This window comes from Triplophysa dalaica, chromosome 3, assembly GCF_015846415.1.
Source record: "Triplophysa dalaica isolate WHDGS20190420 chromosome 3, ASM1584641v1, whole genome shotgun sequence".
Lineage (NCBI taxonomy): Eukaryota > Metazoa > Chordata > Actinopteri > Cypriniformes > Nemacheilidae > Triplophysa > Triplophysa dalaica.
In genome coordinates this window covers 7,251,403-7,277,663 of record NC_079544.1, presented here as the reverse complement: position 1 = coordinate 7,277,663, position 26,261 = coordinate 7,251,403, and the positions used below count along the sequence as shown (strand labels likewise).

Below are 26,261 nucleotides of genomic sequence, written 5' to 3'. Positions count from 1 at the left end.
TTAAAGTGAAAATCACCCTTAGGAACATTATAGGAACACAGTCTTACACCGGCTTAAAGCCTAAACTGCATACAAAGAAAATAAATAAAGAAATTTCAATTTCTGTAAATAGTTTACATTTTTTGTTAATATACATTAATGCTATACTTGCAGTACATGACCTCATTAATATAAACTATGGCTAATATACAACACAGTAACACTTTTGATTTTTATAACCAGAGCTCAACTGGTTATAAAATGTACCTTTACTTTGTCTTATTGTTTATGTATACTTTACTCATCTATAAGCCACAATTTGAAGCTTCTGTTGTTGTTTGAAGCCCAAGCAGGGGCCCGTTTCAATAAGGAAGTTCAACCAACACCGAGTTAAAATCTGAACTCTGAGTTGATTTACTCAGAGAATCGCTACTCTGAGTTTTCAGTTTCAGAACAGCTGATTTGAGTTAGTTCAATCAACCCTGAGTAAGTTCACTCTAGGTTACGCGCGTTCAGCATGGCGATGAAAAGCCATTATCAATTGAGTGAAGATAGCACGATTCACCATGGCAACGGCACGTGACAAAAAGCGCTCTGTTCATTTCTCGCCAATCGAATTGAAGGTACTGTTACAAGCGTAAGGTGAATATTAAGAAAAAAAGAGCAACACAGCCGCAGCAGCAAAAGAAAGAGAGTTGGTATGGGAGAAAAGTGCTTCACTTGTTAATGCGCCAGTTTATATGTCAATCACTTTTATATTTATTTTGTTGAAACTGTGAAAATGCGAATTATATTTAACTCTCTCGCTCTCATGTAGGTGCTATCCCTTTGCAATAAAAAGATCTTGGCAGCAGCTGAATATGAAATATACGACGGCGTCGTAAAAAAAAAAAACATTTCGAGAATAAAGTCGAAATGTTACGAGAATAAAGTCGAAATATAAAGTCAAAATGTTACGAGAATAAAGTCGAAATATAAAGTCAAAATGTTACGAGAATAAAGTCGAAATTTTACGAGAAAAAGTCGAAATGTTACGAGAATAAAGTCGAAATGTTACGAGAATAAAGTCGAAATGTTACGAGAATAAAGTCGTAATATTTTGAGAAAAATAACAGAATTTCTAGAAACAATGGATGTGGAGGATTTGGTTAAATCCTACTTTAGATTATGATTTAGCAATAAGGAAATTCTTTGTATTTTGGCGCATCATCACGGAGTTATAATTAGTAAAAGGACACTGCAGCCGTTATGTAGGAAACTGAATTTATTCAGAAGAAAAAATCTGACATGAACTACGAATTAACTCACTGATTCAGATGACTTGCTCAAACATAACTTCAACTCTTAAACTACAACCTTCACGAAAATAAAATACGTATTACGACGAGTTTATTCTCGTAACATTTCGACTTTAATCTCGTAACATTTCGATTTTAATCTCGTAATCTTGAATTTATTTTATTTTTAACGTGCCACTAAAACGCCGTCGTAGAAATACAATAACATCATTTATTCAGGAAACTTTAAAGAAATAAAATGGTCTTGCTAGTAAGATGCCTGATTGGGAAATGTTAAATATACTTCTTAAACTGGCCTTAAAAGTTAAGATAAAACGTCCAAACGGGGCCTCACAATTCTCTCCCGACATAAATATAATTCTCTGCGAATTAATGCAGCTTCCTCTTCTATGGGTTCCTAAATAAACGGACATGCCATTTTAAGTTCTGTGTGACTAAATTGAGCGCGATTAGGAACACGAATCAATAAACAAATGACGTATGTAATTTCAACACCGCTCGCTTTCACTTCGAAAAGGGGGAGGAGATTGTAACAAACCCTAGGTTTGCGGAATAAAACCTGCTCCCGACCAGGTTAGGTTCACGGAGTAGGTTACTCTGGTTACTCACTCGGAGTATAAGATACCTCGATTTCTGAAATGGGCTTGACTTACTCCGTGGTCGCGGGTTTGACATACCTCGCGTTCTGAAACCAAAAACCCTGAGTATTCCGTTTTCTGGGGTTGACTTACTCTGAGTTTGCACTTACCCTGCTTTCTGAAACGGGCCCCAGACAGCGAAGAGTCCCCCCCACACACTCCGTCACTCGTTCCCATGATGCAACGGCCAACAAAGAGACGACATCAGTACAGAGAGCAACGCTAGCCTGCGCTAGCTGGAGAAAAGTTTCAAACGCCGAATATCCTCAACATTTACAACCGTCCCAACACAAGAGATTTATTTACCGCAAAGCGCAGTCGTAAAGTGCAATTATTCATTGGCTTTGTTGAACAGGACTCGCTTCTGAGATGTTGTATGGCTTCAGGTCTCTAACGTTAGCTAGCCGTAAAGTACAGCAATGTCTCCTGATGTGATGTCTTAGCTCTCCGGACTCTGATATGAAATCTGTTGTAAGTTGACGTTATATTAAACACACGACAGGTAACGTATTATTTGTGTGTAAATATTACCCATTTGTTTTGATGGTTAAGATTGTATTGCATTATTAGACGGTAGTGATATTTAACGTACAGGCCTGAATAGGTTAGCGTGACTGCTAACTGTGCTCTTAAGCTTTAGCCACGCCAGCATTTAGCATGGAGGGTTTAAAGATGGCACTGAATTTAGAGTTTACAATTGTAACAACAGCTAAACTACAAACTGACATAATCATATTAGTATACTATTGTGAGATGGATAATGTGTTTAACTTGTACACAGTTTTGGAAAAAAACTACATTCAATACGAGGCAACATGACAGAATTGTTTGTGCCTATTACACATAAATGAACAAACATGCCTTTTGGACAAACTTATGGTTTCATCAAAAATAACATTGCCATTGCCTGGCAAGTTAATATCCCAATGCATATTCTTAAGCGATGCTTAATACTTTAAAATGGAAGCTATAAATAACATGTATCAAAGCCTATATGAAATCCAAACAAATCCTAGTTCTTTTAATGGTTGTACCTGTCATAATCCATTTGTGGATTATATTCTAAACAAAAAAAGATGTTGATGTGTGTCTTAATCTTAACGTGATGCGGTGACAAACAGTACAGTTCTTGAAGCTATAGTACACATCATTAGCTTTTTTATTTATTAATTATTTTGCCGTGCATACAGCTTTTAAGGCCTAATTTATTGAGAGACTGAGTTTGAGTTTTTTTAAATGGTTGAAACCTTCTTTTCGACCACCAAAGTCCAGTTTTATAGTTCTCGTTTACGCTTTTTTTAGTTGAATATCTTGTTTAACGAATGTAAATTACCGAAGTAAAACAGACTGAATGCTTTTTCATGTTTATCAAATTTTGTGTCAGTTTTGGAATTAATTATACATGTTGTTCTTTTTGTTTTCTAGGTATGACAGTCGTGTATCATATGTAATTAGCTATGTCTGAGTGTTCACATACATCTCCTTCATCACCAGAACATTGTGCATAATCCCCCTCCAAATTCTCAAGGGGGAGCCTTCAGAATGAAGAAGATTAGTCTGAAGACAATAAGGAAGTCGTTTAACATTAAAGGCAAAGAAGAGAGCGAATATGCCGTTTCACAGCCAGACCTGTCAGCCGATTTCTCTGCTGAGGACTCTCTGTTTGGAGGATGCTACAGCAAAGATCTTGTCAGCGGTGAATTGGATAATGAGGACGAAAAAAGACCAAAAGTCCGGTCTAAGAGTGAGGGTCTCATGGGCACCTTGAAAAGGAGACTGTCGGCTAAACAGAAACCAAAGGTCAAAGGTGGTTCTCCGTCTGTAGGCTCCATAGATGATGACACCTTCTCCTCCTCTTCTGCACCCATTAGTCTAAGTGACATGAAATCCCAGCGTTCCACATCCATCCATAGTCATCATTACAGTCCCACCCCATGGCCTCTCAGACCGGTGAACTCGGAGGAGACGTGCGTTAAAGTAGATGTAAAGGTGAACGCCTTAATGGACTCTTCTCATCCAAGTCCAGCTCTCGACAGTGTGCGCCGAGACTTCCTGGACCTCCATAGAGACAGTCTGTTTGAAGAATCTAGTAATCCCCTGAAAATCACCAGATGTGTGCCAGATCATCACTCTGACTCTGAGAACAACGATTTGCATCTTGAAATAGATGAACACATGCCTGTAGTTCTTGGTCTCGCAGCTCAGGATTATATTCAGTACACATTGCCTTTAGATGATGGACTATATCCCGATGAGGAGGGTTCACGCTCTTTTTGCTTAGACAGCGCCACACCCATGGATGTTGTTCCGCAGTCAGATGGATGCCAATCTCTTCATGCAGATGATGAGCCTATTGATCAGGATCTTCTGTCACCAGACATCTTCATGGAGTCATCCGTAAACCAGCTCTTTTTAAACACTGCAAATGTCTTGCTGCAGGGCTCCGCACTCGAAGCCCCTCTTTCTCCCTTGCTACCTCCGTTGCCCAATAGTTATCTCCAGAGAAGCTTCTCTGGGTTTGCCGGTACCCACGCTCAGGTTGCCGAGAGAGTCATGCACCATCTCAACTTTGACCCGAACACGGCCCCAGGAGTGCAACGGGTTTATGATGCTGTGCAGAACAGCGGGCCAATGGTGGTTACAAGTCTCACGGCAGAACTGAAAAAGCTGGCCAGGCAGGGATGGTATTGGGGACCCATTACAAGATGGGAGGCTGAGGAGAAGCTAACAAACCTTCCAGATGGTTCCTTTCTAGTCCGCGACAGTTCGGACGATAGGTATCTTCTAAGCTTAAGCTTTCGCTCGCAGGGTAAGACGCTCCACACGAGGATCGAACACTCCAACGGCAGTTTCAGCTTCTACGAGCAGCCCGACATTGAGGGTCATATATCCATCGTGGATCTCATTGATAATTCCATTAAGGATTCTGAGACCGGAGCGTTTTGTTACTCAAGATCACGCTTGCCAGGGTCTGCAACGTATCCTGTTCGACTGACCAATCCTGTTTCGAGGTTCATGCAGGTGCGGTCACTGCAGTACCTGTGTCGATTTGTTATCCGGCAGTACACGCGGATAGATCTCATTCAGAAATTGCCTTTACCGAACAAAATGAAAGATTACCTGCAGGAAAAGCACTACTGAACACAAATTCTCAAATTTACCGGATTTGGTTGTTAGTTGCACTTTTGGGACGACGATACAGGTTTTGCAAATATTTCAAGGGTTTCGTTATCATTAAATCACACATCTTGTTGAAAGAAACGGTGACGATTGTTGGCTAGTATGTGTCTGGTAGAATAGATAATTCCACTGGTTTGTGAAGAGATACAATGCCAGAATGTTGTTGGAGTGTTTGGATGTCAGTGTTGGAGCTTTTTCGCATGTTCTCTAGAGTACTGTAGAGTTTTGTTTTGGTTACAGGAATATTGGTCCACATATGTTTAATGCATATACCACCCTATGAGATATTAGCACAGAACAAGTTTATCGTAAGGTTCACTGTAACAATGCACAGAGGTGTTATCAACACCCTAATAATGACTGCAGGTTTGTGAAATTTGGTTTTGGTGACATTCCTCGCCCCTTCTTTTAAATGCATAACTTTTGTTTTACTAGCAACTGCTATGTCATTACATAATCGTATTCATAAGGGAAAATCTACCTGCAAGTATGCTAAAATGATGTCCTGTCTGTGAAGTTACAATATAAGCTATATTAGCTGCACATATGTTTGTGAGATCACATTCTTACCCCTTTGTTTTACGTTATTTAGCACATGTGATGCCAAGGTTAGATGATTCTGTGCCTCTCTGAAAATGATCTTTGATGTGATTGATTTTTGACCGTATGATTTGTCATTTATGCAGTTACATTATAAACTCATCTGTCCTTCATTTTCCCATTGCGTCCTTTAGGTCATCATTAGAGTTCTCGGTCATTGTTTTAAAAACTGAAAACTTACCTATTATGGATTAAGGTACAGGTAGAAAATTAAATCATTTGTTTTCGGGAACAGAATTTGCTTATTGTTGTAACTTGAATTTGTTCTTCAGTTCAAATAAAAGTTTTATATGAACAATCAAACTCGTTATATGTTAAATTGATCTTTGAACCTCTGATATTCTTTCACTCCATGGTACAAAAAGTTGTGTGAACACAAAAATTGACTATTGACATGATTCAAAAAGGCTAAATGGTCTTGAAAATAGTCACACTTTTGTTGTTCTCGATCAAAAATGGCAGCCATAGGAAATTAATGTGAAACAGGAAACATTCTGTATAATTTGTAGGAAATGGTATGAAACTTGTTAACTTTGTGACATGCTATATGAGCAGAAAAATCCTTAATGGGTGTGATTCAAAAAGACTAAATGGTCTTAAAAGTACTTTTCTTCGCGATAGGAAATGAATGGGCACAGAACAATATTAAATGGAACAAATTAGATTATCATTAATGCATACATATTGCATGAAACTACAAAATTCCCTTAAAAATGTACATATGAAAGAATTATTTGAATCCACTTCAAGTGGAAATCACACAGGCTTTTGCAAAACTTCAGACTTGTTCTACAGAAATCTTTTTGTGCCTTGCTATAAATTTCTCATGTATATGGACATAATAAACATGTCATCTTTCCGAAGCTAGGTTTTTAAATATATATGTTTTATTGTTTCTTTTCCCAGCAACCATAAAACAAATGTGATTTGCCATAAGATTGCAGTTTATACTGGATTTGTTTACTGAAGAACAACAGACATGGTCTGCGCACTGTCTGTTTTTATGAAAGGTATCAAGGGAATAATACAAATGTTTCGGCTGAGACGTCCTTCAGTGAGTTGCTGGCAGAGCATGGTGAATTTTATTTGCTTAGTTTACTTGAACAGTAATTTAGCTCTCATTTATATGTGGTTTGTGAGGAGTTTGAGGATTGATGGTCAGTTTGCTGTATTAAGGATGAGAATTTATTTGACAGCAATACTCAGCAGTACCGATTTTACTGCTTAAGTGCTTCAATAATGGCCTAACAATAGGAGTGGGCAGCGTGTGAAATTTTGAATATTTTTTGCCAGGAGGCTCAGTTTTCTCCATTTAGCATGCATGCATACACATTTTATGACTCCCTTTTCTTGTTTTATTTTGCGTTATTGTTTTTTATTACCAGGCAATTTGAGGCAGGATGATTAAATTTTAATATTCAGAGTTTTGTTTTGTAACTGCCGAGTAAGTGAAAAGAAGTGCAAGCGAGACATCTCCCTCAAAACAGCTTTCTGGCTGATCAAAACATGCTTCTTACAAACATACTTCTTATAAAAATACTTTTAGATCCAACATTAACTGCCCAGAATAAAAAAAAATATTTCTTTCAGTTACATTGATTAGATTAGTTTACCTTCAATGTGATTGTGAGTTAAAAAAGGGACATTTTGCTTGTGTCCTACTTGTCTCCAACTTGCCTTTCCATGCAATGATTTTGATTGGCCAGTATGTTTTTTAGCAAATTTTAGTGGCATTTTAAACATCTTTGAAATTGAATCGACATTAGCTACAACATGAAAATTTAGATATATATTTTTTTTATTGAAGATTAACAGCTGCTGTGGTTACTGCATCTTATGCAAGTCAGTCATTAGTCACTATAAACTTGAGAAAGCATTGAAGATCTTTAGTAAACCACCCCTTAGTGTCTTCTAAGCAAGGCACACATGGTTCCTTTAGTGGGATTTCACTGACCCAATTTTGTTTGCAAAGTGGTGCTTTAACACATTTGGACATCAGATATTGTTGATAAAGTATGCTATTGTCAATGCACCATAAACTGTCAGTCCCCTACTATTGGGTGGCCCCCTACTATAGTACTGTCCTCCAGAGACTCTGGAGGACAGTACATTACAGGCGATGAAGATTTCTTGCTGTGTTTTTAACTCCCTCCCTTCTGTTTTAATTGGTTTCTTTGGAATTTCTCACCAGACTCCTCTGAGAGCTGTCTACACTCCACTTATTGGTGTAAAAGCCCCTTTTAATCAAAATTAGCACTTTTTTCCAAGGTGGATGTGTATGCTATTGGGTTGAGATGAGAATGTTCCAAGATTCAGACAGAAAATAGACTATAAATCCACCTGTCATTGTAGAAACTAAGATGATGATCCTTTGTGACAAATTTAAGATCGAATAAGCCACATAAACTATATGTGTGTGCTCTATCCTGGAATTTGCTTTAATAAAGACACACTAAATGGAAAAATTTACCTGGTATTTGAGTGTTGGTAAATATGCAACTTTTTAAAATGTAAAGATGATTAATTGTTCATAGAGAGTAATTTGGCCTTAAATAAAAAAAATCATTTTAGAATATTTACCTTACTAAGAGGTTTACTAAATGGTAACATTTTATTTTACAATGCCCTTTTTAAACTATTTACTATAGTATTTACAATAAAGTATGAATAATCACATGTAACTAAACCTATAGGTACATGTCATTATTATTAATAAAAATGTAACCCAAACAAATGAAAATTCTGTCACAATTTGTTCCAAACCTGTATAAATGTATTTGTTCTGTTGAACCCAAAGAAGATATTTGGAAGAATGTAGGAAAGCAAACAATTCTGGGGCACGTTTGACTACCATTTTAATACCTACCAATCCTACTTTGGTAGTCAAGGATGCCACATAACTGAAACTTGCTAACATTTTTCCTATTATTTTTCTTTGTGTTCAGCAGAAAAAAGAAATGTATACATGTTTGGAACGACTTGAGGGTGTGTAAATGTTGACAGAATTTTCATTTTTGGATGAACTATCCCTTTAAAGTACCATTGTGCAATTGTTTTGAGGATCTGTTGACAGAAATACAATATTATATCATATACATAACTATGTGTTCATAGGTTTATAAAGACCTCACATAATGAAGCGTTTCATTTCCTAGAATTACCTAAAATGAGCTATTTCTATCTACATACACGTGAATCTACGCGTGTTTTCCATGTTGTTTCTACATAAGTCCTAAACGGAAAAACGTCTATACAGAGCGTGTCTTGTAAATACATTATCTTATTCTGGAAAGAGGCGAAAAAATGTCAATATCTTAAAGGGATACGTAACCCAAATATGAAAATTCTCTCATCATTTACTCACCTTCAAGTTGTTCCAAATCTGTGTAAATTTGCTTATAACTAAACAGATTGTGCCCCCCATGACTACTATTGTAGGAAAAAATACAATGATAGTCAAAAGTGCCCCAGGACTGTTTGCTGCCCTGCTGTACATTCTTCAAAATGTCTTCATTTGTGTTCAATAGAACAAAACAAATGATAAAGTATTTTTGAGTTAATGGGGGTCAAGATCTGTTTGGATATAAACTTTCTTCCACAAATCTGAAGAACAAAGAATTTTATACAGATTTCGAACAACTTGAAGGTGAGTAAATGATGTGAGAATTTTCTTTTTTGGGTGAAGTTTCCCTTTAATCCGCTTTTAGCCCCTGTACTGCTTTGATCGAGAGGGGTGGAGTGAAAATGCTGCTTAAATTACACAATACTTTAAATACATAGTTACACTTTAACACGGACGAAGTTAAGTGTATCTGCATCCTCTTCTATAAGGCCTGCTTGCTGGATGTTTTTCATAGTGGCACAAAACCTTGACTCACTTTTGACTCCACTTGAAAACCCCCACTGTTTCTGACATACATCCACTAACACCTACAGCACACACCACCGTGCCCCTTTCAGAGTTGCTGAATCGTTTTGTCGCCCTCATTATGTTCTTTATTTCACACGCTCAGTTATAGTCACCTCAGTAGGCTACCTGCTATAAATAATCCAGTTTATACACCAACGCTTTCACTGCTAATTTTGATTAAAGATGCTCTCTGAGATTTGATCTGCAGATTGACTTGCTGTAAATAATGTATATAAGCTTTGATGTGAAATTTGCTATTATGGATCAAATATTCTTTCCACCATAATTCGTCTTAGTAAACGAATCATGAGTTTGACTGGTAAAGCCGAGAGCGTTTTGAAAGACTTTCCATAAATGTCACAGATGAAACAAACCAATCACAGGCTTGATGCTTTGGAATCGGTTTCTGAGTTTCCCTGTGACATTGTGGACAGTCAGTCAAGAATATTAAAACCTATCAGTTTAACACATGAGTCTATATACACATGGCCTCCAAAGTCTAACGATGCATATTTTTCAGGCATGAAAGCTGAAATGAAGACGACATTAGTTTGATGCACCATTTCCTCCTCAAATTCTTAACCTGCAGGTCCTTGAAAAGCAAGAACAGAGCCTTCAAGTAAATCAAAGAGGCATATGCCATATTACAGTGGGTCTACTAGAGACCTGCAGCGTTGAGCTTTTAGTCACATTGATGCTGTCTTTATCTGTGAGCCATGCCATCTGTCAGAAACCCCAGAAGACCTCTTTCTGAGCACACCATGTGTCTCCACATAAAAGGGTGGCTTAAGCAAACAGTTCAGCGAGGCACCATACCTCACTCGCTTGAAGATTCATTATTCTATCAGATTACCCTAAGGATGTGCACAGGGTATCTCCAGATGTGGCTTCCAGAATACCTGGAGACAGAGGTCTCGATACACCTAACATAACTGGTGTTACACATTGAATCATTAGCATCAAATTAGCTAACCTTGAAATGAAGTGTGAAAGGAGCAGATAGCTGTAAATCGGCCTGTTTTCAGGTGAGGTGTTATGGTTGTGTGGAATGCGCAACCATAACACCGGTCTGAAAGCGTGCAGTCATTTCCCAGGATGATTCGTGCTCAGTTTGCAGGTTTCACTAGATGCTGCTTCTGTTTACTGCTCGAGTGTGCTGCTAATATACTTGACATCTGCAGCAAGTTAGTAAACTTATTAAACAAAGTTGCAGATTTAAAAAATGTAAACATACTGCATATAAAAAACAAGTTTTCATACCGCGACAAAGATCAAGATTTTCCTTCAGATGCAATTTATTTTCTTAGTGTTTATTGATCATCATATTTTGAGCATTACATCGAGGGCTCTTACTGGCCGCTGCTTTTGCCAGTTTTTAAAATCCCTCATTCCTGGGTTTGAGCCATCTAAAAGATTGTTTCCAAGGATTCTAATGTAGAAACCTAAATTATTAACAGACATTAATACCGCATGCTTTACATTTAAAGGATGTAGAAATAAAACATGTTTTCATAACACACATGCGTATTTACATATTCTCCTGGGGTGCTGTTATTTTATGTCATGTAATATTGTTGGCTGAATGTTATCATAATTACATGGTTAGAATCAAAAATTCAAAATACATATCCAACAAAAAATCTCAGTGAAGTCCAAAGATTAAAGAAATTGCACTGCACGGAGGACTAGCCTTTACATGACCGACTCATCATTTTCTGTCACTTTCCTTTTTGTTTCATTTTGCTGTGAATGGGGTATTTGCATGAGGGCGATGATGTACTTCCGCTAAAATCTCAGCTAGCTAATCCACTTCCAGGTAATTTTTCATCTACTGATAGCGATGTGTTTAGTAAGAAAACCAAATTATTGCGCACCAACAACACTACGGCTGAAAATTGCAATATGTACTTCTGTTCATGCCTCCATGTATGCAAAGTTAACCTTTTTTCATATTTGTTTATGTACCTTGAAACAGACAGCCTGAACACACAGGGTTTCTGCCAATCTCATATTATTAATCTTGAGTATGTATAAAGAGTAGTAGTGCATACATTGTATCTTCAAAGAGTATAGTTTGATCACATCTATAAAAGATAGATACAGCTGTACGATTGTACGATTACTTCCGAAATCATAGGGCGCGTGCGGGGGGGAGGGGTAGGCTGAACTAAAGCACATTGTCAACAAAACACGGACATCAATTTCACTCACCGCATGCGGTTCATGTCCGGCATCTTTTAGCGCTGGGACGGCTCCATATATCAGTTTCAAACGATCTCAAAAATCCAGTGTTATATCCACCGTTTATACAACATTCATCACCCAAATGCACTGAACAAACAAACACCTGAACTTTGCGAACATATGATCTCTCTCTCTCTTGCCTGCACTCAAGTGAAAGTGACGTCTGCGCATGCTCATTTTCCTGCTCTATGTGCTGCTGCGTGAATGTGCCGCGTGATTTTCCGGGAGAAATGTCCCAGAAGGGACAAAGAAAAATTGTAACAAAACCGTTTTATATGTTAGAAAAAACTTTCCGAAACCTGTATGATCGCTGGGGGAATGTATTGAGCACAGAAATACTACGTAATACGCCCAACTCGTTTTTTGACAAGTTGACCATGTTAAGCATGAGACGCCAGCACGTTTAACATTGTTAAGAAGTCAGAATGCATGATAAATCGTTGCAGCACCCCTTTAAAATTGAATGATTCACGTATTCTTATACCTTGAAAACTTATTTACAATGTGATTTTTTTTAGAAAACAGAAAGATTTCATATCGTCACTGTCCTTCCAAATCACTGTTTGTACACTGTATTTTTTAAGGGATTAAATACTGTGTTGTCAAAATTGACAAAGCTTTTATCAGTTAGATATTTGCAAAACCCATTTGCAAACAGAAAGGGTGATTTATTACGAAAAATTCAAAGCCGAAAATAATATGGAGATACAAGGTTTCAGAAGACAGCAGCGATATTCAAATCAAATTTAAAAACTTTGCAGCTCAATATCTCAAAACTGCTCAGAACGCAGATAAAACAGTATAATTCCAAAGTGGCCATTTATACATTTTCAGCAAAACAAATAAATAAATATATACAGTATTTGTACTTTTTTTTTAAAGGTGCTGATGGTGCCCATCATTTTCTTCGACTGACAAGTAGCCTACCTTTTATTTAAACCGTCTTGAGGATTCATCTTATATTTTTCATTGCCCACAATCCTCCTCTGAACTGATAGCTGCAGTGTATGCTTGCTTGTGCTGTATGTATTTTGATGAAATAAGAATGCATACTATCTTTACTGCACTAGATGCAACAAACCGGCATCCTTTGTTGCTTCTGCAACAGGGAGGCCACTTTGTAGAATTCATCTCTCAATAAGTAAAAGAGAAAGTTGTACTGTATCTCTCAGGAAACACACTGGTTAATATTGAATCTGAATCGAGAGGACACTTCACAACATATGTTTCAGATGTACTGCTAAAATGTGACATTTGTCAGGTTTTTAACTGCCAAACTAAAATAAATTAGGCCTGTAATGTTAGCTCTATTGAGTGAGAAGGTCTAAAATGATCAATCCCAATTATCTGATGAAGTTGTTAAGGCATCGTTCTTTATAAAAACATGCTCATTTGGTGCTTCCACTTTTGAGGGTGTCTGATATTCACACTTCTGGGCAAGAATAAATGTGTGGTCACATTAATTTACCGTAACCCCTGCTGTGTCACATCTATAGGAGATCATTACCTTAAGTTCGCAAGAAGTTTAACCACAAGTCAAATTTAGCCGTAAATTATAATAAAAAACACTGACCCGCCCAAGGAAATAAACCATAGTTACTTATCTGTCCAGTTTATATTTAACTTAGGCCCATATAATAATGTTTAGCCTAATGTATCCATGACAAAACGTAGACATGCATCATTAGCATTATTGAAATTCGTTAGCCTGAGAGTGACTCTATTCCACACAGATATTGTTAATACAAAGAACAATATAATTTACCAAAAAAAATAATGAGAGGAATCCTCTGCACTGATTCCACTGTGTAAACATCAAGGTGACAGTAACTCACTCAGTCTCACTGACTTAATGAGAAGTAAGTAAAGGGTACATAACGGCAACCAGCAGATGCTCTTATTTATTATTTACATACAGCCACTGACATCCTTTAGAGACAGATCCTCATAAGAGTTGACATCAAGGTCTACAGTTAACAAGACAATAAAGGCTCAGAGAACAGAGGACATGCTCTCATACTGTTTGTACAATGAGGTTCAGTGCAGACAATAGCTGGCATATTAAATATTATTTTCAAACATAACAGTTGAATTACTGAAGAAACAATTACTGTATTTGAATTATACATTGAATTGGCCCAAACAAGATTTATGTACCGTGCAACTCCGATGGTTGATATAAAATAATCTTCAACTGCTTGTTGAACGTTGCTCTCTTAAAATAGCTGTCCCATGCTTTTAAGCTGAAGCAAATTTATAACTGACTTCTTTAACAGACTGGCCGTAAATTTTATGAGGGGGCATAGTCTGTTAAGTGTTCTGAAAATCACAGCAGATGGGGTATGAAAAACCGCTTTAGGTGCAGAAAAGTAAATGCCATAATATTAATATTCTCTGCGATAAACCACATATGATGAAGCCAGCATGCAGACTATTGCATTCAAACAACCGGTTAAGATGCCGTAAAATGAGATTTTATTTAGGGACAAAGAACGTATGCAGGTATTTCATTTTAAATCAGGAACTCTTTTATTTAAGATTATTTTTCCTCAATGAATCCATGCATCCCTTTATACATTTACATTTATGCATTTGGCAGACGCTTTTATCCAAAGCGACTTAAATTGCATTATACTAAACATTGTATCTGAGTATGTGCAATCCCCTTCGAGACCGAACCCATGACCTTGACGTTGCTAGTGCCATGCCCTAACCACTGAGCCACAGGAAACAAGTTGTTAGAAAACAAAACAAATCGTTTAAATGTTAAAACGAATAAATAGCAAACAACGTGATTTTTAATCCAGAACTAATTCACAATCCCAAACCAGTGTGAAATTAGAAGATGATTGCTGAAGTTTAGTCTAAGTTTAGTAGTGGTCTACTACAGCATTTTTTTAGTACGTAATGAAGATTAATTATAGTGTTCAGGTGTGATGCAGGCACAGAAGAACCAGGTGACTAATTATGAATTAATTACAACAACTGTGAGCGTTATGCCATCAGCAGCTTTGCATGTTTTAGCACCGGTTTAGCTATTTTGTGTTAATTTTATTATTATAAATGCATACTAATAAAAAAACAATGCTTTTTTAAGATTGACCAACAACCCAGTTTAGCAGATAAAGGTTCTTCTGGAAAGTGCTGCCGGTGATATTGGCTGTAAAGAGCATCTTGGCATCAGTCTTCAGCGCTGGTGCTGATTACAGAGTCACGTATGCCATGTGTCAGTGGGTCACAGATTGGACCGATGCTTAGTCACTCGGGTTCTCCCAGCATGCATCCCACCAGGGGTACGGACATCAAAAGGTTCCATGTTGCTATAATGCTGGAGAGATGAGTAGTCTGGGCCAGCACAGAAGATGCTAACACAAATGACAGAGACCAAAGATAGAAAATCTGATATATGATATCGGCTTCTGTTATTAAGGAAGAAGACAGGGCTGGAAAGCTCATTGAGGTTCTCACACTAGATTAACTGCAGTAACACATCATAGTTGTAGGTAACAAGTGCAATGTGTCAATCGGTGCTAAGTGTGGAATCCAACATCAAATTACCATTTACGATGGAAAAATGAATACAGACAGCTTTTTGCATTGAAACTTCAAAGCATACTGTATATTATGTGCAGGCAAAAATCTTGAATTTTCCCACTTGTGTATTTGACTATTAAATACTATGTATGTGTTATAAAAGCATGCATGTGCCAGGCCTCACTATAACACCAGCCTCCACTTATTGTTTCAGGTTATTCACATCTTTAATCACAAACTCAATCTTTTACCTTTGCCTTCTTTGTTGAGTTCTGGTCTGTTTGTACCATATCTGAACACATCTATTCATCTTGATTTGACATCTTTTCACGAATGTTATTCTGAGCGATATGTATGGATTCAAAGACTCACCTTACTTTCCTCCTTTATGCAAATAAGATAAAAAGACTGCACGCAGAATAATGGCAAGACTGTTTTGATGTTATAACAGAGTGAATGTATATGGCATCTTAAAGAAATTCTTGCAGTGGTATTATTGTTGTGACAATAATAAATTAATGGGTGCTGGTATGAGACCTCACAGGATTTTATATACTAGCAAGAGAGATATCTATGAAGATGAAATTGTGCGTATAATATGCTTTAGGTTATTCTCTTAGCATCATCTAGACAGAAGTCATATATTTACAATAAAAAGTTGGAATGTAGTTTTTTTATAAAGCTACAGTAGAATATAATGGCTGCTTTTTTCTTGAAGATGGTTTCTTCTTGAGAGACAAATGAACGAATTTGCACACAAAAAAAATCTGAGTTTTATTTCCCAAAACCAAAGTCATGTTTAGTGACCTAGCAGCAACATGTGCTGTTGAGTCATGTTTTCATTCTTCATCATCTTTCTGAGAAAGAAAGGTCAGAAACAGGCTTCAGACAGTTTTTAGCCTTTGGGACACGTTTACTTCCGAGCCAAATCAAATGACAAGAACCAGATAGATGAAAAACAAGACAGAGAAATTTTCAAAAATATTTTTAAATCAATAGCAGGTTATAAATCAATCAAATTTTGAAATATCATATTCTCGGATTACACCTAAATCGTTCACACCGTAAGGTGATCTTGCTCTGTGCCAGTGTCTTTTTAAGATCCACTCTTGGAAGGAATATCTCGATGTTTAACACTTACACCCACATCATTCTCATACCTCATCACATTTGCATTTCACCTCCAAATAATGCTGCATTCACAGTTTTTAATTGTGCCCATGGTAATAAATTATCTAATTTCCATGCTGCTTCCTGGCTATGCTTTGAAAAATATACAAAGCTCTAAACGATGACTCTATAAAGTTCACCATTGTGTAAGACAGTGAGACACATGCTGCGCCACTAACCTGCACAATGTGGAGATACAGAAAATCCATATGGTGTCTATTATAGTTCCAAAATGTGTCTATAATATTTTGAATTAATTCTATTCATTAATTTTGAAGTCTTTAAATCATATTTAGAGGGATAGTTCACCAAAATAAAAAAAATCTGTCATGATTTACTCACCCTAAAGTGGTTCCAAAACCTGAATAAATTTCTTCGTTTGGTTGAACACAAAGAAAGATATTTGGAAGAATGTTAGCAACTGAGATTTCTGAGGCACCATTGACTACCATTAAAATGTTCAAAATATATCATTTTTTGTAAAACAGAAAAAAATATATATAGAGAGAAAGAAGAATTATTTCAACTATGGTAGTCAATGGTCTCAGTATACAGGTTTGGAACAACTTGAGGGTGAGTAAATCATGACAGAATTTCATTTTTTTGGTGAACTATCTCTTTAAATATGATTTAAAGACTTTACAATAATACAACATAATTAAAAGATTTTAAAAAAGTATTTGTCCTCAAATGTAACTTTTACAACATGATTTAAAGTAAAAAAGCTGTGAAATCGTATAGTCAAGCTTTAAAGATGCTAACAAACCATTTAAGGTGTGGTCTCACTCAGTGGGGGTTGAAAGTGATGTGCTTAATTTTTGGCGACGTATTTCTCCAAAACAAATGTTTCAAGAATGTTGCGCTTTGTGTCTCTGTATTGAAGTGATTTTGATGCCTACGTGTCAATTGTTGAAGACGGCAATGTTTGACGGATCGTTTTCAGCACCATGGACAGCGCATCGCGTCCCTGCATTTCTTCATCTTTTCTCGCGTTTTTATTTCCCTCTCGCAAAACAAAATTTGCAAGTTAAGAATTTTAAGTACTACATTCGTCGTGTTAATGACATGGTGTATTCACATTCAAGTTATGTAAAAATGCATGATATCATTGCTCTTCTAAATGCATTAAGCAGAACAACAACTACTGTATGGAGAAATTTGTCTTGTAATTTGCTCATATTTCACATCAAACTTATAAGGGCTATAATATTAATACAATAGTATACAAAATATACATTGACGAGCACATAACAGAACACGTTTCGTGCAAAATGTGCTCTTGAATGCAAAAATGTCCTTGAAACACATACAGTAAGATCTGAAAACCATTCTCCAAACTCATAAACACACATACATACAACTCGTTATCTTATCCCAGTAAGATAAAATAAAAGCAAATTCCATGATCTCTCTGCTACCTTTATTTTCGAGGGTACAGACATGTCCCTTAGTCTTCCATCTGGTCCATTTAAAGTATATCAAACTAAAGAGGGAAAACAAGGAAGCCAGAGAAAGTGGAGTACTTCCATCCACCCATGAGATTTCCTCTCTCCAGTTTGAGATAGAGTCTGTCCTCGCGCTCCAAGTGAAGCAGGACTCCGTTACTCGCAGCCTCCCGTGTCACATCTTGATCACCGGCAAACGCTGATATTATTGGATATTCATTGTGCATCAGATTGACCTAACGGCATGGGGAAACAAGACGTGATCACACGACACATATAAGCACAATTTCTTTTTTCTCTATTAAAAAAGTAACAGTCTGCTCTCACCTGAATCGTCTGTCGGTTGTAGACCTTCACGACATGAAAGCTGAAGCTGTAAATGCCTCGCCGCGGAGCTTGAAAGACACTCGCCTTGAGATCGAAATGACTTCCAATGTTCACTAACACCTGCAATGAGAAACGTTTATTTCTACTGGAAACGTTTAGTTTAAATGCTCGTATTCATTCAAAACAACAGCAAACACTTCTGCGTAACGAACACATTATGTGTAAATGTGAATACATAGCTTAGGGCTGACCTGATCAAAGTAGATTGTCATTGATTTGTTACTCATTTCTGATGGTTCATGGTTAGTTCCTCTGACAGCAGAGAAAGCCACTTTGGCACCAGCAGCTCGGACTGATATCCCAAACGACGAGGTCACTCCACCTTCGGCTGACGGGTTCGAGTCGCACACAACCAAACACTTTCCTTCTAAAACAACAGGTTCCGTATCATTCTGTCCGAGGGCGAACGCAAAGCCAAATCGTAAAAAAAGGGTGGTGGCCATCATGGCCAACGAGCCCGATTCCATGGCTCTCGACATGACTGTGGAAGACCTCTGAGAAAAATTACTAAAGACAAGAGATCAGTAAAGACGACAGCACCTCTCTCTCTATCCTTCGAACACACACAAACTGCGTGCACGCCCTACTTGAATACGCCCCAATTTTCCATGTGCTTTCTAACCACTGAAGTTACGATAGTGCGTAAAATGTGTTTAAAAGTTCAAAGGCAAATGCCTCATCACAGACTTAAAAAGAAATTAACACTGCTTGTAAATCGTTTTTTGTTTTAGAGATTCACAATAATTAATGTTAGGACAAGCATGAAGTAATTTGTGGAATTAAATAATACATACCAACATAGAGGTAAAAGTTAAAATAACTGTTTAAAACGTACTTTTAGTTACCTATTTGTGTCACGTTGTATAAATTACAGCTTTGCTCGACATTTTATTGGTGGCAAAATTAACTGTAAAAGCGCAATGGCTTTCGGCGACATTCCGTTGTTAAGAATCGAGGATGTCCTTGAACTAATGTGATATGCTATTGCGCCATCTAGTGGATGAACAAAGATATTGACTATTCATGTTATAGCATATATTGCTTTTTAACGCGCGCGCAACGAAGTAGCTGAAACAATACAAAAATTGGTGTGGAATATTACCTACTCAATTTTTAAATCTCAACTATGTGTATCCATTTGCATGTATATATACAAATCGGAAGCATGTTTATTTTATGATTTGACCTAAAAATAGGTGTTATGCCTGACATCTAACATCATAACGTTTGCAACACACAGTTATCACTTTGTCACTTATGTAACTTCTGCGTTGGAAGAACGAACGCTTTTTATGAATGACTTCATTTGTGAGTCTGCTGCACAATGAGCTAACATAAAAATCTCCATTGGCATGAACCTTAACAAGGATTAATATGATGAAAAACTATATTTCTAATTGTTGGATTATGTTAGTTAGTGAATTTACTAACGTTAAACAAATCCAACATTATCCAGTGTTCCCATTAATTTTTATACTGAAAATGTACATTGTAATACGTTATCGAGATGCATTATGATTTAATTTCATATAAACTAATATCCCACCGACAGTGCATGAGTTAAAAACCACGCGTTATGGTTTTCTATTGTATTATATTACATCACTTTGAATCCATATACAATGCAAGTATGCAATAGATCAACATCACTTGAATAAGATTCATCTGCTGCATGTATTACATATTCACGAAGATGTGAGGCAGATATTTCTGGCAAAATATAAGGGAAGAGATGCTCTTAATCCACTAGGTCTTCAATACACTGAGGCGGATTACGCGCCTGTGTCAACCTGTTTCATCAAAGTCCGCAACTAGCGCTGTAACAGTCTTTGCCATGAATCTCACAAAAATCGGATCTCGTTCTTTAAGCAACCTCTTCTGAAGACTGTTCTTTTTAAATTGTAGACAAGTTGTATTTTATCTTAAATTTATTCAGCGCTTCGCCACAACATTGCATTTCATGGAATTGAAACTTGAAGCCCCTGGGGAGAATCATGGTGCCGCGGGTGAAACTGCTTATAGGTGAGTAAACATCCAAACATAAATGTGATGTTTCATTTTGTTGCGATCGACCAAGTTACCAATTGGGAACAATACATACGGTGCATGGTTTTCTTTCAAGTATAAGGCATTCCTATCTATTTTGTTTATGCCCTTGGCAATGTTACTACCAAAGTCTGACAGGAGACAGTAGCATACGTTTGGTACGGACAAGGATTTAATATTCAAAGTATTAAACCAGACCAGTTATAACACACAGTTGCGGTGATGATAAAATAGTAGAACAAAATGTTTCGGGACATAAAATGTTTAATATTCCTTCAGTAAAGGAACAATGATAGTTACTTTGACTACAAAGAAATATTCATGAGGGATGATACCACTCTGTTTAGACGAACCAAGCTATTCTGATCTTTGTTCCCCAGTTGTTGCAAGTTTGATCAGTCTTGGATTTTCTGGAGCACCAACAGCACCCCCAAAAAGAGCTGTAGGTAATAATCTCTCATTAACCATTACCTCTTAAAGGACAAAGTGAGCATTGTGTTGATGAGCAAATCAGTGCCCTTTTATACCATATTTTTTTAGCTGTTTGAAAATATGTGAATCCAAATGTGTGTTCTCTGATAACGTAACGGTATATCCCTGGCACTTTAGTTAAAAACAACTCAGGTGTAACACCCGCGGGTTTGTGTGGTACTTGGGTCAAGGACTCCGATGGAGGGCTTTTCACATCACCTAACTACCCTGAGAAATATCCTCCTGACCGAGAATGCATATACATAATTGAAGGTGAGTGAATATTAGATCATTTTTTATCACATTTAATTTGCATTGCTAACTGGAGGCACTTGTGTGTTTAATTGTGTCGTAGCTTCTCCAAGGCAATGCATCGACCTGTTTTTTGATGAAAAATATGCTATTGAGCCATCATGGGAGTGTAAATTTGACCACATTGAAGTTCGGGATGGACCCTTTACCTTTTCTCCTATCATTGGCCGATACTGTGGACAAGAGAGCCCGACCTACGTCAGGTCCAGCGGACGATACCTCTGGATAAAGTTTGTCGCAGATGGTGAGCTAGAGGCCACTGGATTTTCAGCTCGGTATAATTTCACACAAGGTAAGAAATCTGTTTAGACATTTCCCATCATAGATATTGGACTTGACATTCAAAATTGATCATTGCATTTATTCATTTATTTGTAGTGAAAGTTCCTCGTTAATTTTTATTATATTATTAGCGTTAGTAGGATATTATTAGCTTAAAAGTATAGTGAAAAGTTTTATTGAAAAGTTAACATGAATTAAAAAAGATTTAGGGTATGGACCTTTTTAAATGATGCAGAATATCAAATATTTCTTAATTATTTTACAAAATAACATTTATTTTTAAAGGTTTGAAGAATATTGAGAATTCCAGATGTTCAAAGTAATCTCAGACTTTGACTGTATTTTCAGCATCAAAGAGTATTGGATTTGTAGTTTTTATAGGTGGTTTATCCAGAGCAAGATCATCATATAACTATTCACATTTTTTGGTAAATTCTGTGTTGGTTACTCAGGTCAGATGGCTCTGCATTTGTAGTGCAGGCACACATGCAGCAGCTGAGTGGGGGAGGTTAGTGATGTCTCTGATCCCAGTTAATGAAAGCTTGTCTTCAGAGGAGCACATCCAGTCTGCTCCATGCCCTGAGCTCTGTCTTGCTACTTCTGCCTTGATCTTATTGGGAATCCATAGAATGGCCAAAATAATTACCTTAGACATGGTTGCGCAAAGTCTTTTGTCATAATGTTATTGAATTTTTATTTCATAAAATCATCAACTGAAAAAAGGAAAAAGAGAGAGGAAATGAGTGTTGACGTCTCATCTGAGATTCGAGACAGATGACTAAAGTTGGCCAGTGTTCCTGATTATGTGATGTTAGGATCAAATTCAATTCTGATTGCTCCAGTGTTTACCACAACTGCCTAATAAACACTGAGGAGGAATGCTAATCTCCCTTTAGCTCTAAATCCAGTCTTCAGAGTTTTTTTGGGGATGGGAACCATCCAGCATCACTAAGCCACACGTCTGCCAAATCCAAACCACATTTTAAATTGTATATAGTTAAAAAAAAGTTAGTATTACTAATAAAATCTTATATATTTTTAATACATTAGGCCACATTGTGTGTTTAATCAATGATTTAACTGAAATACTAAATTATACCATCCTACACATCATAAATCCAATTCAATTGAGACCCGCTTTACAGTACATCCATGCATCCTGTTATCAGCATAGAGAATAATCTAAACCAAACTGAACCAGAGGTAAAAAAACATGAGAGGATTACGGAGAATCCCTGAATGATTTAAGATTGAACCCTTATGGGCATTATCCTTGTGAACACTTTGACAAAAACGTATCTAGATCTAGACAAGATAAATTAACAAAAAATATTTAACATCACATTAGGACCACATAAACACTATGCAAATTTTAAGAAATGCAAACCACACCTTGAATTTTTATAGCGTATTGCTTTGCTTTGCCTAATCTGTGTGAAACTGGTACAAGGATTATTAATCCACGTACAATCATGACTCAAGCTCCAGGAGATCACTCTCATTCCCTAATCCTGTGTGTTTCAGTTATTATTTTAAAGAAAAGAAATGATTGTACTGGGACAGTGAACTTTCTCAAGGTCAGAGAGGAAAGTAAAACACGTGGGATTATTTTTTCAACAATGTGTTTCAATCTGTCTTTAAAATATTACGTTGTGGTCAGGCAGCTATGTAAAGCCAACCGTCTTGATATTCAGGAAAACGTTTTTGTTCTCTCAACAATGTAATATCATTTTTTTCGGAGGTGGCTTTTAGAGGGTTATTCATCTGAACTCTTCATACATTTCACGTTGTTTATTTTGCAGATCCAGATTTCAAAGATCTTGGAGTTCCCCCCTCTCTTCCTAGTGAGTGAATTGTTATTTATGATGACTTCTCCTACAGATCACAGCCGGGATAAGAAAGTAATAATGATACATTGCTGGTTTGTGTTCTCTTGACGCAGTTTGTGATTTTGAGATGAGTGGACCAGAGGGGATTGTGGAGTCTGTAATGGTTACGAAAGAGGGCAAGGCATCGCAGTTTGAGGCCGTAGACTGCAGGTGGTTCATAAGAGCTCCGCCTGGCTCTAGGGTAATCCCGACTGTTTCATATCTTGGTCAACCTGTCAATTATTAAGTGTATATTAATACACGCCGTCCTAGTGCAACCAACTCCTTCCCTATTCTAATTTATTTCATTTGATCTATTTACACAGTAAAGCTCCACCTTCTAGGACAGCATGCCAATTTTGTTTATCATTACTTCCAGACTGCGTGAGCAAGATATTTCAGGAATTTACAGTTTTATATATTTTTACAATATCTATACGATATTCATTCACCTATAATTTAAAGAAGAATATGTTAGTTATGTACACAACGAACCATGACACTCTTGTATATGACAGAGGTCCAAATCTAGCTCTTCCCCCTTTCTAATAATATCTTGACACTGCGTATGTCTAATTAAGAGTCCAAGGACATCAAAGCATCAGCAACGAGCCCAAAAGTGAATCTAAATGTACTTCCTGCACAGATTTATTTGCGTTTCCTGGACTACGAGATGCAGAACTCGAATGAGTGCAAGCGAAACTTTGTGGCAGTGTATGATGGGAGCAGCTCGGTGGAGCACCTGAAGAATAAATTCTGTAGCACGGTGGCCAATGACGTGATGCTGATGACCTCAATAGGTGTGATTCGCATGTGGGCTGATGAAACCAGCCGCAGAAGTCGATTCCGCATCCTCTTCACCACCTTCCAGGAGCGTGAGTCGTTCAATAGGCATTTTTTATCTTGACACATTTCGGTAACACAATTAGCCACGTCTAGTGTTAAAGTCGTGATTCACGTCTTATTTTCGGTACATATTTGGATTAACAAATCTTTCCCTGAGTCATTTTGGGGTTTTGAACCATGGCTAAACAACCTGTGCATGCATTGGTAATGTTTGATCTCATAATATATTCTATACTTATCATCATTTCACTCTGCTTTGCAGCTCCATGCGAAACCGGCTCATTCTTTTGCCATAGCAACATGTGTATCAACCAAACACTGGTGTGTAATGGCATCCAAAACTGCGTCTATCCATGGGACGAGAATGGTTGCAATGGTACATCATCTTCTTATTTTCAAACAATAAATCAAATTCAATTTTGGTAGATTTTTCCCAAACCTTATTGTAAATAATTCCCATTCATTGCTGTAAGCTGTTGTCATATTCATTCTTGTAAATTATTCAGTATTTACATTGTTGTCTTACTGTTAAGAATTCACACACAATTTATTCAAGGTGCTGCTACTGATTTTTCAGAAATTGGTAAACAAAGTCCACTTAGAAATCGCCCTAGTCAGTAAAGTCAGGGGAGTTCTCTGTCAATTTGTTGCTCAATTCTGTTTTTATTGCCATGTCCACAGAGAGTCGGGGGTTCAAAAAGACAGCATGAGGTTGAAAGGATGGAGACAGTCTAACTCTTATCTGTTAACACTTTACTAAATTCTATAATAATAATAAAAATAATCTCAAGACCTTGCATAGTTAAAGACCTGCAACCACGACCCTTTTTAAAATTCAAGTAGTAGTAAATAACGAATTTAACGATTTACCTTTTGTACATTTTTATTGTGCGTTAGTTTCATAAATTGTGAACAATGTGCCACATTCAGTATTTATGATCTCCTCAATATTCACACAGAGAAAAGAAAAGCCACTATCCTGGACAACCTTGACAACACCAATGTAACCATTATTGGGGTTACCTGTGGAGTGGTGATAATCCTGCTTACTGTGTCTATAATCATTCAAATAAAACAACCACGCAAGAAGTACATCATTCGCAGAGATGATTTTGACCCCACCTTGCTGCATGAGGCCTTCGAACCGCCACACTATGAGCTGTGTACATTACGGCAAGCGACCACAGATGAGGATGATGACATTTTACCAGAGGACTTTCACAAATTGCAGAGGTCCTCTTCCAAATGCATCCATGGTCACCACTGTGGCTCCCTGGTGTCCAGCACTCGAGGCAGCCGCAGCGACCTCAGCCTTCGAGAAGCTGCCTCAATATTCTCAGAGATGCAGGCAGCTGTGCAACCTCCCCTCCCTCTGCAAGGTACCCCTATTGGCCACAGGAATATTCTTGTGATGAAGCATAGTTACTCACATGATGGGGCTGAAGAGTATGACTTTGATGATGAACTGGATGACGGACCCACTACCAGCCATGGTCGAGCTTCGATGGAGAGAACAGTACATCGGTCAATATCCAATGACTTTTGATGGTTTTCTGAGCATTTGTGTCATTTGTCACTATTTTATTTGTGGTAGTCATGCACTTGTCTTACTTTGCTTAAAGACAAAATACTCTTGTCTAATCTTTCCATATTTTCATTGGTTACAACTGAGCATTGTTATAAGCATTGACGTATAAACTGTTTATGTATGTATGTGTGATCCTTGAAACTTTATTACCCTCAGTTTTCTTTTTGCATATAATAGTGAAAAATACATGCTGCCTATCTCATATGACTTCTTATACCAATACACACAATTACAGTGCATGTGATGTATGTAAATATTTCAGATTCATGTTGAGTTTTATTATAACACAACATCATTTTATGTCATGACTGTTGTTTTTTGACCCCATTTTCTGTTGTTTTAGGACAAGATTCTTTCTATCTTACAGTACTATGTGACTTTATTAAGTGACTTTATTTATATTCAGCTTTAAAGCCTATGCAAGAACATTTGTGCTTCTTTTATATTTTATGATCCTACCCTG

General features: G+C 37.1%; 3 protein-coding genes across 4 annotated transcripts; 2 read left to right on the top strand and 1 right to left on the bottom strand.

The window, feature by feature from the left end:
- The first annotated feature begins 1,424 nt into the window (after window positions 1-1,424).
- Window positions 1,425-6,000, top strand: socs6b (suppressor of cytokine signaling 6b). 2 transcript variants are annotated; one of them, XM_056744300.1, is made up of 2 exons: window positions 1,425-2,386; window positions 3,341-6,000. In XM_056744300.1, exon 2 carries the CDS (start codon window positions 3,458-3,460, stop codon window positions 5,054-5,056), a length of 1,599 nt encoding a protein of 532 aa, XP_056600278.1. In that variant the 5' UTR covers window positions 1,425-2,386; window positions 3,341-3,457; the 3' UTR covers window positions 5,057-6,000. The 2 variants fall into 2 exon arrangements, with proteins under 2 accessions (XP_056600278.1, XP_056600279.1); XM_056744301.1 differs by having other exon boundaries at window positions 1,425-2,417.
- A 10,291-nt stretch (window positions 6,001-16,291) lies between these two features.
- Window positions 16,292-18,958, bottom strand: cbln2a (cerebellin 2a precursor). The gene is made up of 3 exons (XM_056743829.1): window positions 18,577-18,958; window positions 18,326-18,445; window positions 16,292-18,234 (listed from the first exon to the last, which is right to left on the bottom strand). Exons 1-3 carry the CDS (start codon window positions 18,862-18,864, stop codon window positions 18,037-18,039), a joined length of 606 nt encoding a protein of 201 aa, XP_056599807.1. The 5' UTR covers window positions 18,865-18,958; the 3' UTR covers window positions 16,292-18,036.
- Window positions 18,959-20,338: 1,380 nt separating this feature from the next.
- Window positions 20,339-26,216, top strand: LOC130417935 (neuropilin and tolloid-like protein 1). Its single transcript, XM_056743806.1, has 9 exons — window positions 20,339-20,407; window positions 20,812-20,877; window positions 21,041-21,175; window positions 21,258-21,506; window positions 23,299-23,340; window positions 23,439-23,566; window positions 24,011-24,239; window positions 24,473-24,586; window positions 25,170-26,216. The coding sequence occupies exons 1-9, from the start codon at window positions 20,380-20,382 to the stop codon at window positions 25,754-25,756; spliced, it is 1,578 nt and encodes a 525-aa protein (XP_056599784.1). The 5' UTR covers window positions 20,339-20,379; the 3' UTR covers window positions 25,757-26,216.
- The last annotated feature ends 45 nt before the right edge of the window (window positions 26,217-26,261 follow it).

Excerpts from the sequence above, each read along its gene's own strand:
- cbln2a (XM_056743829.1), bottom strand. The coding sequence starts at position 18,864 with ATGTCGAGAGCCATGGAATCGGGCTCGTTGGCCATGATGGCCACCACC. Across the intron at positions 18,446-18,576 it reads TGACAATCTACTTTGATCAG|GTGTTAGTGAACATTGGAAG; the intron begins GTCAGCCCTAAG and ends TTCTCATTGCAG. Across the intron at positions 18,235-18,325 it reads ACAACCGACAGACGATTCAG|GTCAATCTGATGCACAATGA; the intron begins GTGAGAGCAGAC and ends CCATGCCGTTAG.
- LOC130417935 (XM_056743806.1), top strand. The coding sequence starts at position 20,380 with ATGGTGCCGCGGGTGAAACTGCTTATAG. Across the intron at positions 21,507-23,298 it reads TCGGTATAATTTCACACAAG|ATCCAGATTTCAAAGATCTT; the intron begins GTAAGAAATCTG and ends TTTATTTTGCAG. Across the intron at positions 24,240-24,472 it reads CTTCACCACCTTCCAGGAGC|CTCCATGCGAAACCGGCTCA; the intron begins GTGAGTCGTTCA and ends TCTGCTTTGCAG.
- socs6b (XM_056744300.1), top strand. The coding sequence starts at position 3,458 with ATGAAGAAGATTAGTCTGAAGACAATAAGGAAGTCGTTTAACATTAAA.